The 13,552-nt window shown below is 46.5% G+C and overlaps 1 protein-coding gene across 4 annotated transcripts in view; it reads right to left on the bottom strand.

Moving 5' to 3' along the window:
• Positions 1-3,587: 3,587 nt before the first annotated feature.
• LOC142587347 (tRNA:m(4)X modification enzyme TRM13 homolog) overlaps positions 3,588-13,552 on the bottom strand; it is a 424,180-nt gene continuing 414,215 nt past the window's right edge. For 3 of the 4 annotated variants that reach the window (XM_075698280.1, XM_075698279.1, XM_075698278.1), the window contains one exon: positions 3,588-4,343. In XM_075698280.1, coding sequence (XP_075554395.1) covers positions 4,240-4,343 — 104 coding nt within the window. In that variant the 3' untranslated portion in view covers positions 3,588-4,239. The remainder of the gene's footprint in view (positions 4,344-13,552) is intronic. The other variant, XM_075698282.1, reaches the window with a different exon arrangement.

Raw genomic sequence — 13,552 nt, 5'->3', positions numbered from 1 at the left:
GCGTGACATCTGCCGGACCGCGTGAGGCCACATCACTACTAGGCTTGGTAAAGTGAGTGCACTGACACTGTGATGGCTGGATTCAGTCGTTCGGGCCACCAATTTGTGGCAAGGCTAGGCTCGATCGTCCGACTCACCAATTTGTGGAAGGCGGCGCGGACAGGTAACTGCCGTAGCACCGATTTAGGCCGGCCAGCTATGGTGTCACGGAATCTCGGGAGCGGCCGATACCGCAGCCGCCTTGGTCGAGCGCGCTAGCGTGTTCTATTCTCGTGCTATCTGCACGCGAAGCCTCCTCTATTTCGCCGGCTTTGAAACCAATGGCCTTGCCGCTACAGCACCATGCTCTTGTGAAGTCTTCGGATATGTGAACAGAAAAAAAATACATTGCACAAATTTTCGTAGGTGGACATCTTATTGGACACTGCCACTTTTTTGTAAAGCTCCACGCCATTCTTATGCTTCTTCTCGAATGGAGCTGCGAAGTGTATGTTGAACTCAAGGCTGCTGCCGCAGCGGTATTGCTTGTTTTCGCCCAGCAGTCCCTGATCAGAGTGTCAAGCATGTTTTGTAGTCGTGGACATTTTCGCGTCTCCGATGGCTTCACCTGCGTGGAGAGCTACGATCCCGGCTGTGTCATCGCATCCTGAACATGCTCCATGTAATCGTGACGGTGTAGAGATAACAGATACAACAACTTTTTGTGCCATCTAAGCACAACTCTGCTGCTGGGCTGCAGCAAGTGCGGTCGTACAAACAAATTTTTCCGCTTTATACATTCATCATATTCTAGATGTGCCTCGTATGCGAGGAAGTAGTCTTTAGAACATGACAGAATCACCTTTTAGCTGAAAGACGTTTTTTTTCCACAAATTAAAACACACAAAAGGAATATTGTCACGTGGTAGTGACGGTTAAGAAGGCAGCAAAACTGTGATTAACGAAACGAGCGTTTTATTGGGCGAACTTGTGCCCTCAAAAACAGGCTACACTCAAAGAACAACGGTAGCGGCGAACACGCGAACACTCTCGTCGATCATCGAAAATCTTATCAGCGGGTCAAGCGCGTCGGCCTTTATACAGCTGTCGTCGAATGCTCCAGACTAATCGTTGGGACCCGCGTGCCTTCCACAAAGTTCTACACCACTCGCGTCAGGCGATGAAATCCGACAACACAAGGTTCGGCGACAACAGACAGCGGATAGAAGCATCGATAACTTTCCAGAAATTTCGGATACATGCAGGCGCGTCCCGCGTCGTGCGATAACATTTGTTAGGCGGCGAAACGTGGTCGCCCGATAAAGATAAGTACACGTGTCAATATACATAGACGACGGCACGGGCCGCATGTCTGTGTGTCTTCCGTTTGTGCGTTTCAATTTGCGGCAAAAACATGTCTTTCAGCAAGCACCAACCAGGCCAACAAGCAGTTCTATTCATACACTGATTAGTGCACCTGCAGACGCACATGACAGGCCCAGTCTTTCAGGAAAGAACAATGACGCTCAAGGATCACGTTTCTCATATCGTGATTGCGTTGTCACGTGACACAAAAAATAGTCGTGCAGAATAAAAGTGAACGATGCGACAAGGAAACTCACATTGAAATGCTGTCACCTTAGTGTACATGTTCACTTTCAAGCATTAGTGAGCCTGCCTGAAAGATGAGGCCGAACGTCATTTCTTTTTCTTTTCTCTCACTCAGCATCAACGATGTTCAAATAATATAAACTAAGGTAACCGGGTCTGAATTCCCTTCAAATTTATTGCGGTAAGCATGCAAACATTGCTTTTAGTTCGTATTTAGTGAAAATTAAGACAGCAGCATAATATTGACACAAAGATGTGGGGCTCCCGCACCGCAGAACGGCGCACCACTCCCTACGAGGTCATCGGACCCTGACCATGACTTGCCATTTCTCGGCGTTATTGACGCCATAAAAATGGCTCAGGAATAGGGCGCTGACCCTGAGCTGCTGCTGCTGATCGAGCACTTTCAAGGAGTTGAAGGTGTTTTACCCCGCTCGCTCGTGCGCGGCTTATCATCATACAACTTGCACAACAGCGTCCTTTACAGGAAAAACTGCGGAAATGGTCCCAATACGTACCTCCGTGTCGTGCCGTCGGCGCTGCGCCAAGACATTTTGCAAGCGTGCCATGATGAGCCATGCGCGGGACACCTGGGATTCGCTAATACATTAGCAAGGATACGACAGAAGTATTACTGGCCCCGGCTTTATTCTGTCCAACGGTACGTGAAGACCTGCCGCGATTGTGAGCGCCGCAAGAAACCACCAGTCAAACCGGCCGGCTTTCTCCATCTTGTAGACCCTCCTCAAGCACCGTTCCAACAAATAGGAATGGATCTACTTGGGCCACTCCCACTGACATCTTCACGCAACAGATGGCTGGTCGTCGCTACCGACTACTTAACCCAGTACGCCGAAACCGAAGCTATTTCGCAAGTAAATTTATAGCAAGTGGCCAAGTTCTTTGTACGCCACATCGTCCTACGACATGCTGCACCGTCTGTTGTCATCACCGATCGCGGTACAGCATTTACAGCGGAACTTATGCAGGATGTCCTCCAGCTGACGCATTGCTCTCACCGCATGAGCACTGCGTATCACCCTCAAACCAATGGATTAACTGAACGTCTGAACAGAACGCTGGCTGATATGCTCTTTATGTATGTCGACGTAGAGCACAAGACGTGGGACGAGAGTTTACCCTATGTGACTTTCGCGTATAACACTGCTGTACAGGAGACTACACAGTTTACGCCATTCGAACTTGTAAACGGGCGCCACGTCACGTCAACACTGGTCGGGCTGATAATAGCCCGACCAGCGAACACGCGGAAGAGTTCGTACAAAGAGCCGAAGAGGCACGCCAGCTTGCTCGGCATCGTATCCGGAGCCAACAGCATACAGACACCCTTCGCTACAACCAGGGTCCGACGCGTCGTCCATTACAATACCGGCACCTGCGTGTGGGTCTGGACGCCCGTCCGTCACCGTGGACTCCCGGAAAAGTTGATCCGCCGGTATTTTGGTCCCTACAAGTTTACGAGCCGCCTCAGTGACGTGACCTACGAAGTCGCCCCTGCAGTTCTGACCCCGGTTCGCTCCGTCGTCATCCTCGCGCTGAAGTTGTTCATGTAGTGCGCATGAAACCATACTATGCGCGTACGTGAACGCCGAGATGCACCTGAGGAGCTCCACTTCTTATGTCGCTGAAAGAACTTTGTGACGCGACCGAGACGGTCGCTTTTCGCGTGGGGGCAATTTACACAAAGATTTGGGGCTACCGCACTGCAGAACGGCGCCATGAAAGACGATGAAGTGCGTAAGCTGCACGCTCTTCTTCTGGCCCGCCATTAAAGAGAAACGGTCTCTTTTGTAACACTGCGTTTCCTACTTACGCTACAATATTAAATAAAACATTTTTTTGTGTACGGAAGCTCGGGCAATGCGAGGCAAACACACCAAAGGAATAAAGCCATAAAATGTCCTGTTCTGTAATCCTGTGATTCACATGTTCACTACAAAAAAAATAATAAAATGACAAATATCTAAGACAGTTGCTCAAATGAACATGCTTTATTTTTGATTTATAAGGACACCCATGAGTTTCATGGAAGTTCACTTTGCTGTCAGGATCACTTGTCAACTTCTGAACTAATGCCATAATTAGGGTAGAGGCTTGGACGATTTGGACGTGGCTCATAACGGCAATGTTTGCGCAGCGCACGAATGTAGGAATGTCATTTCGTACATTCGTGCGCTATACAAACTTCGCCGTTATACTGCCACATATGTGCACCCGAAAGTACCACCAAATAGAAGAACCTTATTGGCTCACGAGTTCCCTTTCTTAACATTTATTCAACACTGATGAAGCAGCGAAAAAGGAAATTTCACACCGTTCTCATTTGGCTACAACCTGTAGATCCAGTAGGTATTATGTAGAAAAAATGCACAAAGCAAAGCCGCACGTGCGCAAAAACCAGGAGGCTGTACTGCAATAGCTAAATACCTAACCAACCCAAAAGTTGGAGCCATAGAAGTTTGTTTTGATGTGGTGATGCACACTATGAGAGGCTATACAGACAGCCGTGACAGAACATGTAGACTAGTCTGACCAAGGGGAGAGAGTTTTATAAAGCACTGACAGTCGCCAAGATTGCAACATTCTCAGGGGTCACGTCCGGCGTAATGAAGTAAACCAGGCGGGAGTTCAACCTTGCCGACAAGTACCTCGCCCTGGCTGTGTCCAGCAGGAGCTTGCAACGACGGCCCACTTCGGTGCGGCGTTCCACGGAAAGGCCCATGCATAGATACCTGCATGCATTCAAAAAAATCGCATGGTTCACGAAGCGTGCAGTGATTTTCAGAATGGTATACCGCAAAAGACTACTGGTGCAGTTCATCCCTCTGAGATAGCTTTTGTTCCATGCCCATAGGGCCAATGTGCACACAGCAACTCCCCTTACGTGCGTCGCAAGAATACACAATAAAGTGTAATAACGTTTGCCTCAGCACATTCTTTGGGCAATTTCTCGAGTGTTATTTACATACAGGTTAGATTTCAGGAAGAAAATGATTTTTGTATGAAAAATATGTGGCAACCATACACCTCTTAGCGAGGGCCTATTTTCGGGTATGGTGTTCCTTGTATGCTGCAATTATGACTCACTGAGAAAAGATACCCGCTCATGGCCAAGAGCCTTCATAACAAAATACAATTTTATCTTGCACATCCGAGGTGATAAAAATTATTCGCGATTCAAACAATCGCTCAAACCCCTGCACATTTAGTCACTGTATAGTTCACGCTTTGGCATTTCAAACGCGAAGCTTTCTTTGCAAGCTATTATGTGTTAATAGGTAACTTTATTAGTAAGCGGTCAGCCTCCTCGGCTGGCAAGACCTGAACTGTCAGCGCCGCACCATGCGCCGCATGATATATGATGATGATGATGAGTTATTGGCATCCCCTTCGGAACAGGAAGGTGACAAAAGTCCCCTAGCCAGTTTGAGTTAATGGAGTATGCCTTTCACTTTCACTTTTTTTACAGGAAAGACATTGATTCACACTGAAGCAAAAGAACTAGGAAGCTTACCAGCAAGTATGCGGCCTGTAGGGCGGGTAACAGCAACAAAGAACGTCAAGCGGAAAGTCAGAGAGGCTGAGATAATCTCATGGGCAGCGGCAATGGAAAAGAAACCTCTTATGAGTAACTACTTAAGTGGAAAAAACGAAATCAGGAAAGATACAATTTACGATAACTCAAAGGGAAGCTCATTACTTTTCGAAGCGAGATCGGGATGCCTTAGAACACGGACCTATAAAGCGAGATACAAGGAAGAAGAAGTATGCGCTTGCTGCGGTAAAGCTAGGTAAACAATGAAGCATGATTTATTAGAATGTAAAGATGTCTGCCCAGCGGTCGATATAGGCACCACTGGCCTCCTTGAAGCCCTTGGTTTGAGCGAGAGCAGGGGAAAGGTAAGCATGTCCGCAATAGAGATTAGTAAGAGCCGATTGGAAGATTATTGAAAGTAGGGCAACGACAAAAAACGGAGACGTACAAAAGGAAAGTTGGCAATAGGCGATCAGAAAATTTGGTTGTGGGAGTTCATAGCGATTTTTTTTTCTTTTTTTATCCTAGATAGGACATTAAGCGGTATAATAACAAGAGCTCGGTGGCGCAACCCACCACCCCTATCCAAAGGGGACGCTCATAACAGCCATCCGTCCATCCAGCAGAAAACCTTTTCACTTCGTACAGTAGCGGCACTCTCCTCCTCCGCTTTCACTCCTCCTCGTTTCTCCTCTCTTTCACGCTCTCCTCGACCGTGGCGCCGCCTATACCGCTCGAGCGCAGCATACAAAACAACACAGAATAGCAACGGTGCCAGCATGCACTCCGTAGACGCTTCTCAAGCGAAAATGGCGCTGAAGCACGACTGTAAACAAATGAAGCCTGCCTGAGGGCGCACGTGATGCTATTAGGCCAATAGCGACGCGGCGTCAACCTCGGCCAGAGCGCCGTAGGAGCACGCGGCATTCTTTAAAGCGTGGCAGTAACTTACGAAGTTTAAGAGGCCTTACCTCCGCAGAGCAAGGGCCACGCGCTCCCGTGTTGCCTTTCATAAAGGACCACCCTGTACATGACTACTAAACAATACAAAACTTCACAGACAGTGAAATAAACAAAATAATACACAAGGAAACGCGAAGGCCATTTACATTTACACACATTTATTGCTGTATTTTGTGTTACAACTTGTATTTAACATTTTTCAATTTTGCTAATCCTGTTCTTTTTGCATATATTATGTATTCGCCCCTCCTGCTTGGGCCTACTGTAGGCCTGCAGTATGTTCTAAATAAATAAAAAAATAAAATATAAAAGATTTTTGTATAGTTCCCTAAAGGTCAAAGTGCAGAATAGCGCCTGATATGCGCACTGAGAGCTTCTGATATACTCACTGAGATATTGCAAAACACTGGAGGACGTGTATGACACAGTCATGAACTCTAAAGAAACATTCACTAGCAATGGCAAAAACAATGACATGCAAAATGCCTGAAAATAGAGTAAAACGCTAAGATTGTTTTATTGACAGCCATACCACGAAAAAAACGAGAACTTACTTAGAAACCTGGACAAAAGTATATGAAATGTGTGATGTGTTCATTGCTACTGAACAAAATAAAAAATACATGGCAGAACAAAAATAACATTGTACTAAAAACTGAAATACACATTATAACATTATTTTGCACTTGGCCACAACTTGAGTTACGGTGGCAAGAAGGAGAGCTTTTGAAGCAGCACATAGAAAACATTCGCTGAAAGGTCTATTCTTCAAAAAAAAAGAAAAAGACCAGGTGAAATAAGTCAACAGATGACCTTTTTTTTTCACCACAAATGCAATGCTTAGCAGTAAAATTACTTCACTTATGACACTATGTCATACCCACTGGGCACTCCTTTGTGGAATAAAAACGAACTGCAAAAATCTGCATACAGGACACTTGCAATGTTCATGCTTTCCAGAAAAAAAAGCGTATCATGCCTACACATGAAGGTTGTTCGCACGGTTTTCTCATCAGAAATTACTAAGATAATACATAAACAGGAACAGAAAGTTTTTCCGTTGTTAGTACGTTTATATAACGGTGACACACAGAAAAAGCACTGAGGACGGAATGGAAAGCTGGGCCGGATACTGAAGTTGCAGAATGAGACTTGGCACAGAAAAACGAATCATAGAGCAGGTGACAATTACGAAGAACATCTATTTGTCAGCTTTCTCTACCGGTAAGGGGGAAGTGTAGCACATTCAAGGCGCAACGACGTCCGGAGAGTCATGGAGAACACACATGCAGAGGGCCGTGTTTGTGCGCATGCGTCTTCTTATGTCGTTGGGTCTGCGCGCTCACCTGTTGTCTTTAGACACCTGGAAGAACCTTGCAGAGCTTGTTTGAGATATTCGTGCACCACAGCACGATGCACGAGCGGTGCGAGAAACTGACGAGAACGAGACACTGACCACGAAACTGACGAAACTGCCCACGCCGGTCAACGCACAGAAGCGCACGCTTCCCGACAACAACAGATAACGAAACATGAAACTTCATGCAGCGGGCTATGCTGGTGCCAAGCTGGCGCGCACGCGGAGACAGTCGAAAGTGAGGGAGCTACGAGGGAGGGCAAGGGGAGAGGAGTTGAAAGGAGGAGTGAAAGGACACGGCCTCCGGGACTGGTACGCGTGTGCGTACGCCAATCTAGGAGGCCGTGTCTAAGCTGAGTTGCTTTCCCGCCCTGCTGATGAATGGCGCCAATTACCTCGGCCACCTAAGCGGCGGAGTTTCCGAGGTCGGACGCAGCCACCGCCTTAGTGTACAAAGAGCCGACTTCTCCGTCATGAGTAGATCCATTGCCGCCCATTTGAAGAAAGCTAAGACTGCATGGGAAGGCCCTCAAATTCGGACCGCTGCAGGACACCTAACAATGCCGACTGGATTCTGCATGGCAAGGATTACCGTTCATGACTGGAACTACCATGCCACATCCGTTATCGTCGAACAGCGTTCACGAGATGTCATCGTGGACATGGATTTCCTGCTGGGTAATCGTGCCACGAAACAGTCAACTACTGCTTTTCAATATGCAGGTGTTCACCATCACATTGATCAGCCCAGCTCTGCCCGCTACCATTTTGGCTTGCCCGCACGCAACCTCAAACTGTGTTGAACCCTGGCTTGGCCGTATCCCTGCTGCCTTTCGTCAAGTCACGCTAGCCACCCGGATAGCATGGATGTTATAAACGTCTCCTCTGGAACGGGGTGGTGGGTTGCGCGACCAAGCTCTTGTTATTTCTTTACATAATGTCCTGCCCAGGTTAAAAAAGGGGAAAAATGATAAAAAAGCCACGATGAATTCCCATAACCAAAGTACCTTAACCCCTATTGTGAACTTTGTTTTTCTACACCTCCGTTTGTCGTTTCCCTACTTTTCTTCCACCAATCTTTTAATCCCCTCTTACTAATCTTTATTGCGGACATATTTACTTTCCCCTTGCTCTTGCTGAACCCAAGGGCTTAAAGGAGGCCAGTGATTCCTAAATCGACCATTGGGCAGATATCTTCTCATTCTAATAAAACATGCTCCATCGTTTCCTTAGCTGTACCGCAGCAAGCACATGCTACCTTTTTCTTCATATATCTCGCGGTATAAGTACGTGTTCTAAGGCACCCTGATCTCGCTTCGAATAATGAGCTTCCGTTTGAGCTATCGTAAACTGTTTCTTTTGTGATTTCGTTTTTTTCCTCTTAAGCAGTTACTCATGGCAGATTTGTTTTCCATTTCCACCGCCCATGAGATTATTTCAGCCTCTCTGACTTTCCGCTTGACGCTGTTTGTTGCTGTGTTGCCCACCCTACAGGCCGCATACTTGCTGCTAAGCTTCCTAGTTTTTTTGCATCACTGTGAATCAACTTTTTTTTTCCTGTACAGATACCTCAACACTCTCCCAGCCCATTTACTTTTCCCCATATACCTCAGTCGTTCTTCATAATCAATTTTACTGTGAGCTTCCCTCACTTGAAAACTAGTCCAGCCCATATCACCCTGTACAGCTTCATTTGTAGTCTTCCCGTGAGCGCCCAATGCGAGGCGACCCACTGGCCTTTGGTTCTCAGACTTCTGACAGTACCCCTGATTTCGAGCAAACAGCCGAATTTCCAAAAGTCCTGCAACCATTACACGTTTCCGCATACATCGTACAGGCGCCGACAACAGTGGTATACTCCACGCAGCGGGAGCTGGAGCAGCGGCACACTGCATCGCGACCCCATCTACATTGACACGAGTCAAGCGACATGCCTGCAGATAATAAAGGGCACCCATTGGCTGCCTCGATCCCAGATGCTGCCTACAGATGGCGTTGTGATGCAGTTTGCCGTTGCTCCGGCTCCCGCTGCGTGGAGTGCACAACTCTTGTCGGCGCCTGTACATATTGTGTCCCCATAGCGCTATGTGCTTCATTATGACTGCATTTATCTTCCCCTTCACTGTTATTGTTTTTTTTTGCTGTGTTTCCATATATCTATTGCCTCGTTTATCCATAAACCAAGGTATTTATATTCTTTCCCGCGGGGTATTTCCCGACCCAGTACTATCCCTGTCTGTTCGCTGCTTTCATTGAACACCATAACACCCGATTTTTTAACGTTACATTTCAGACCTAGCTTATCCCCTTCGTGTCCACAGATATTAGCCAGACGTCGCATATCACTTTTTTTGTTAGCTAGCAACACAATGTCGTCCGCATAAAACAAACCTGGAAGCGGCTACTCTACTACTATAACCGCCTGTTAGTATGAGAGATTAAGCCCCATATTAGTTCGTTCTACCGCCCTCTCATTGTTCACCGTGAACATCATAAAAAGCAGCTGGAATAAAGGGTACCCCTGCCTAAGTCTCTCGTTGATATCAACTCCTCGCTCCTCATCCCTTCCCATTCAGCGCAAACGATATGTTCTAGGTAAATCTCTTTCCAAAGCTGTAGACAATCGTGGCTTATGCCTTCCCTTTCCGGAGCATCCCCCAAAATGTTGCAGTGTACGTTGTCATACGCTCCTGTAATGTCTAAAAGGGCCCCATATAGCACTATGCTTTCTACTCTTGATATTTGAATACATTGAGTAATGACAAATGAGTTATCATCCAAACGCCTACCTATTCTGAAGCCATTCTGAAGTTATTCTATAATGCCATTATTCTCTGCACATACATACATACATACATACATACATACATACATACATACATACATACATACATACATACATACATACATACATACATACATACATACATACATACATACATATTTATTTCAGCAGCTCAGAATTTATTACACATATCGTGCCCGCATAATCGCAAGTCGCTTGTGGGCGGGTCACGGCAGACATGAAGTGCTGCTAGCGCGCTGCTAGCAAGAGTACAACGTGTATTATACATATCGGAACAGCTTGAAAAGAACACTAAACATGAATATTTTACGGTGTTAGTAGCGTGAGAAAAAAAACTAATCTGAAAAAAAAGAAACATTTGCCGCTATTTCTTTGGGAAAATGGCAAAGAAATATATGTATAAAGAGAGCACAATCTTTTTGTTTACAAGACAATAGTGAAAATAATGATAGGAACTGTTTAAAAAGGACATACGCACACATACCTGTCAAGTATTTTGAGGATGAAGTAAGCATGCTTTAATTCGTTGTTTGGCTACTTTTTGGGAATGCTCTACAAATATTTCTTTCAGCAACTGGCTAAAATAAAAGGAACGTAACATTCCCGACACTTTTTACCATAGTTCGTATATATACACGGGAACTGATAAAGGTGTTTTTATTAGCATTTTAGGTTTACTCTATAATATTTTGCGACGACTGGACGAAATATTACGAAGAAGTGTCACTTGTACAAACAGATCCGAAAAGGACTCAACGCCTGCAATATTACTTCTTACGTCATTGTCTGAACAATCATAAGCGGTACCATACAGTATGCTCGCAGCTAACCTATGCAATAGCTTATCCACTCGATCTACTTTCGTTTGTCAGCAGGATAAAAAAACAGAAATATACCATATCTGAGCAGACTGGCCTAGAGCCTTAAAAACTAACCTTCACAACTGAACAGGCGTGTTAAATTTAAGCATGTACAACTGAGCTGCTACCGATCGTAAACGCTTCATTATGTAATCAATGTGTACATCCCAGAACATACAGTCGTAAAAATGAAGATCAATGTACTAAACAGAAGGGGATAGCGGTGGATACATGCAAGAGCATTTTAAACACTGAGAACCATGTAATTGAATGGACAGATCTAGGCTAACAGTCTTATGAGGATTTCTAAAAAATATCATAGTAGTTTTTTTCTTTGTTTAAATATATTTGATTAGCATTTAGCAAATGAATCACACGTATTGCGTCTTCTTGAAGTAGTTTTACGGCTTTAGAATACGATTCGTGTCATATAAGTAGTGCAGTGTCGTCAGCGTATTGAAATATTGCAGCATTCAGTTGTATGTTGGCAATATCATTGACGTAAATGTTAATTAAAAGAGGTCCCAGAACCGATCCTTGAAGTAAACCATATTGTTACGGAAGGATAAACGAAGAGAAGAAGAAGAAAATCACGAGACGCTGGCTGCTGCAGGTTGTTGGTGGTCAGCCATCCTCAGGCTCATTTTGTGTGTGCGTGTATATATATATATATATATATATATATATATATATATATATATATATATATATATATATATATATATTGTAAATATAATCTTCTATACTCCCAACTTCCCCGGAACATATTGGTGAGAGGTGCGGGGTACCACGGCTGGAAACGGAGCTCCGCAGTGGACGTCGCATCGCCGTCCGCAACATGAATGACGGTGAGCACTCGAGATCAACGTCGTTGCCGCCTCCTACGTCACCGTCGCATGCTACGTCGCTGTCCCCTTCGGTTGTCGTTGTGCAACTCAAGGATCCTGGAACTTTCTGCAGGACCGATGGCGCCGACGTTGAAGAGTGGGTGGCCATAAACGGTCACGTGAGTGGAATCAAGAGATGGGATCCTACGCTTATGCTAGCTAACCTGTTGTTCTACCTAAGAAGACCGGCAAAGGTGTGGTACGAGAACCACCAAGAGGGGCTAAACAGCTGGGACCAATGCAAAGAGAAATTGACAGAGTTGTTTGGCAAACCAGCCGGCCGTAAAATTGCCGCAAGGCAGGAACTGGCCTCCCGTGCCCAATCCCCTACGGAGTCTTATGTCTCGTACATCCAGGACGTGCTGGCACATTGTCGTAAGGCCGATCACGACATGACAGAAGTTGAGAAGGTCGGGCACGTACTTAAGGGCATAGCTGACGACGCGTTTATACTACTCATTGTCAAAAGCTGCTCTACAGTTGATGCAATCGTTAAAGAGTGCCGACAATTTCGAGCAGGCCAAAATCTGACGCGTCTTGCAACCATTCGCGAGGCTTCCCAATACTACCGCAACGTCGACGTGTGAAGATCAACCCGCACAGCAGCATGCGTCGTCATCAGAAGACGTGGTGCCAATCGTTAGACGTGAACTGGATGCGATAGCGCCAGCAGCTTTCTGTTCGCGTAACCCTGATGATACCAGATTTTCAGTTCCTTTCGTACAAGCCATCGTTCGCCAGAAACTTGAAAACATTGGTTTGCATTTTTTGAGTGCTGTCGCCCATCCCAGAGCTAACGAACGGCCTTCTACTATTTTCGCTCCACGCCGACGCTTCTCTCCGCGTTATAGCAACCCGACTGAGTGGAGAACTGCGGACGACCAGCCGATATGTCTCACCTGCCGCCGCATTTGACATGTCGACCGATACTGTCGCAACTCGTGGCCCTCAACACCTCGCACGCCGACTAACCTGAGCCGTTTCGGTGGAAATGCCCGCAATGTTTCGCCCACCGCCGAGTCAAACAGCACCGACAACTCTGCTAGGAACACGTGGTACAGCCGTTCACCATCGCCGCGCGGAAATCAGTGTCGTTCACCGCGAACACGTCGCCCATCTTCTCGTTCGCCGCAGCCACGTCGCCGTTCGTCACCTGTGGCGCTTGGGCACGCCCTTCCGGAAAGCTAATGGCGTCCTCGATCACCTTGCCCCGGGGTTGCCCCGAAACGAGAATGGTGCGCTTTGCACCGCCGTGGTGGCGCAGTGCGGAGGGTCAACATCGAGGCCAAAACTACACCCCGTGCAGGGTGCTTGCATGCAGCGCTACTTTGCCCCTGGCGCGCAAGACGTGCGCGAACACGCGCGCGCGCACATATTATTGTTTGCAGGTGCTGAGCATCTGTGGCAAGCGCTCGAACCTTGTCAAACTGCGTGCTCTACATACCTGGTTGCAAGCAAACACCAATGAATTTTATAATTAATCCTGACAACCCGTTCCTGACGACCCGTTCAACGAACCTGTCCACTTTCGGC

This window comes from Dermacentor variabilis, chromosome 7 (assembly GCF_050947875.1).
Source record: "Dermacentor variabilis isolate Ectoservices chromosome 7, ASM5094787v1, whole genome shotgun sequence".
Lineage (NCBI taxonomy): Eukaryota > Metazoa > Arthropoda > Arachnida > Ixodida > Ixodidae > Dermacentor > Dermacentor variabilis.
Note: the sequence above shows the minus strand (reverse complement) of the source record. Positions and strands in the feature narration are given on the sequence as shown.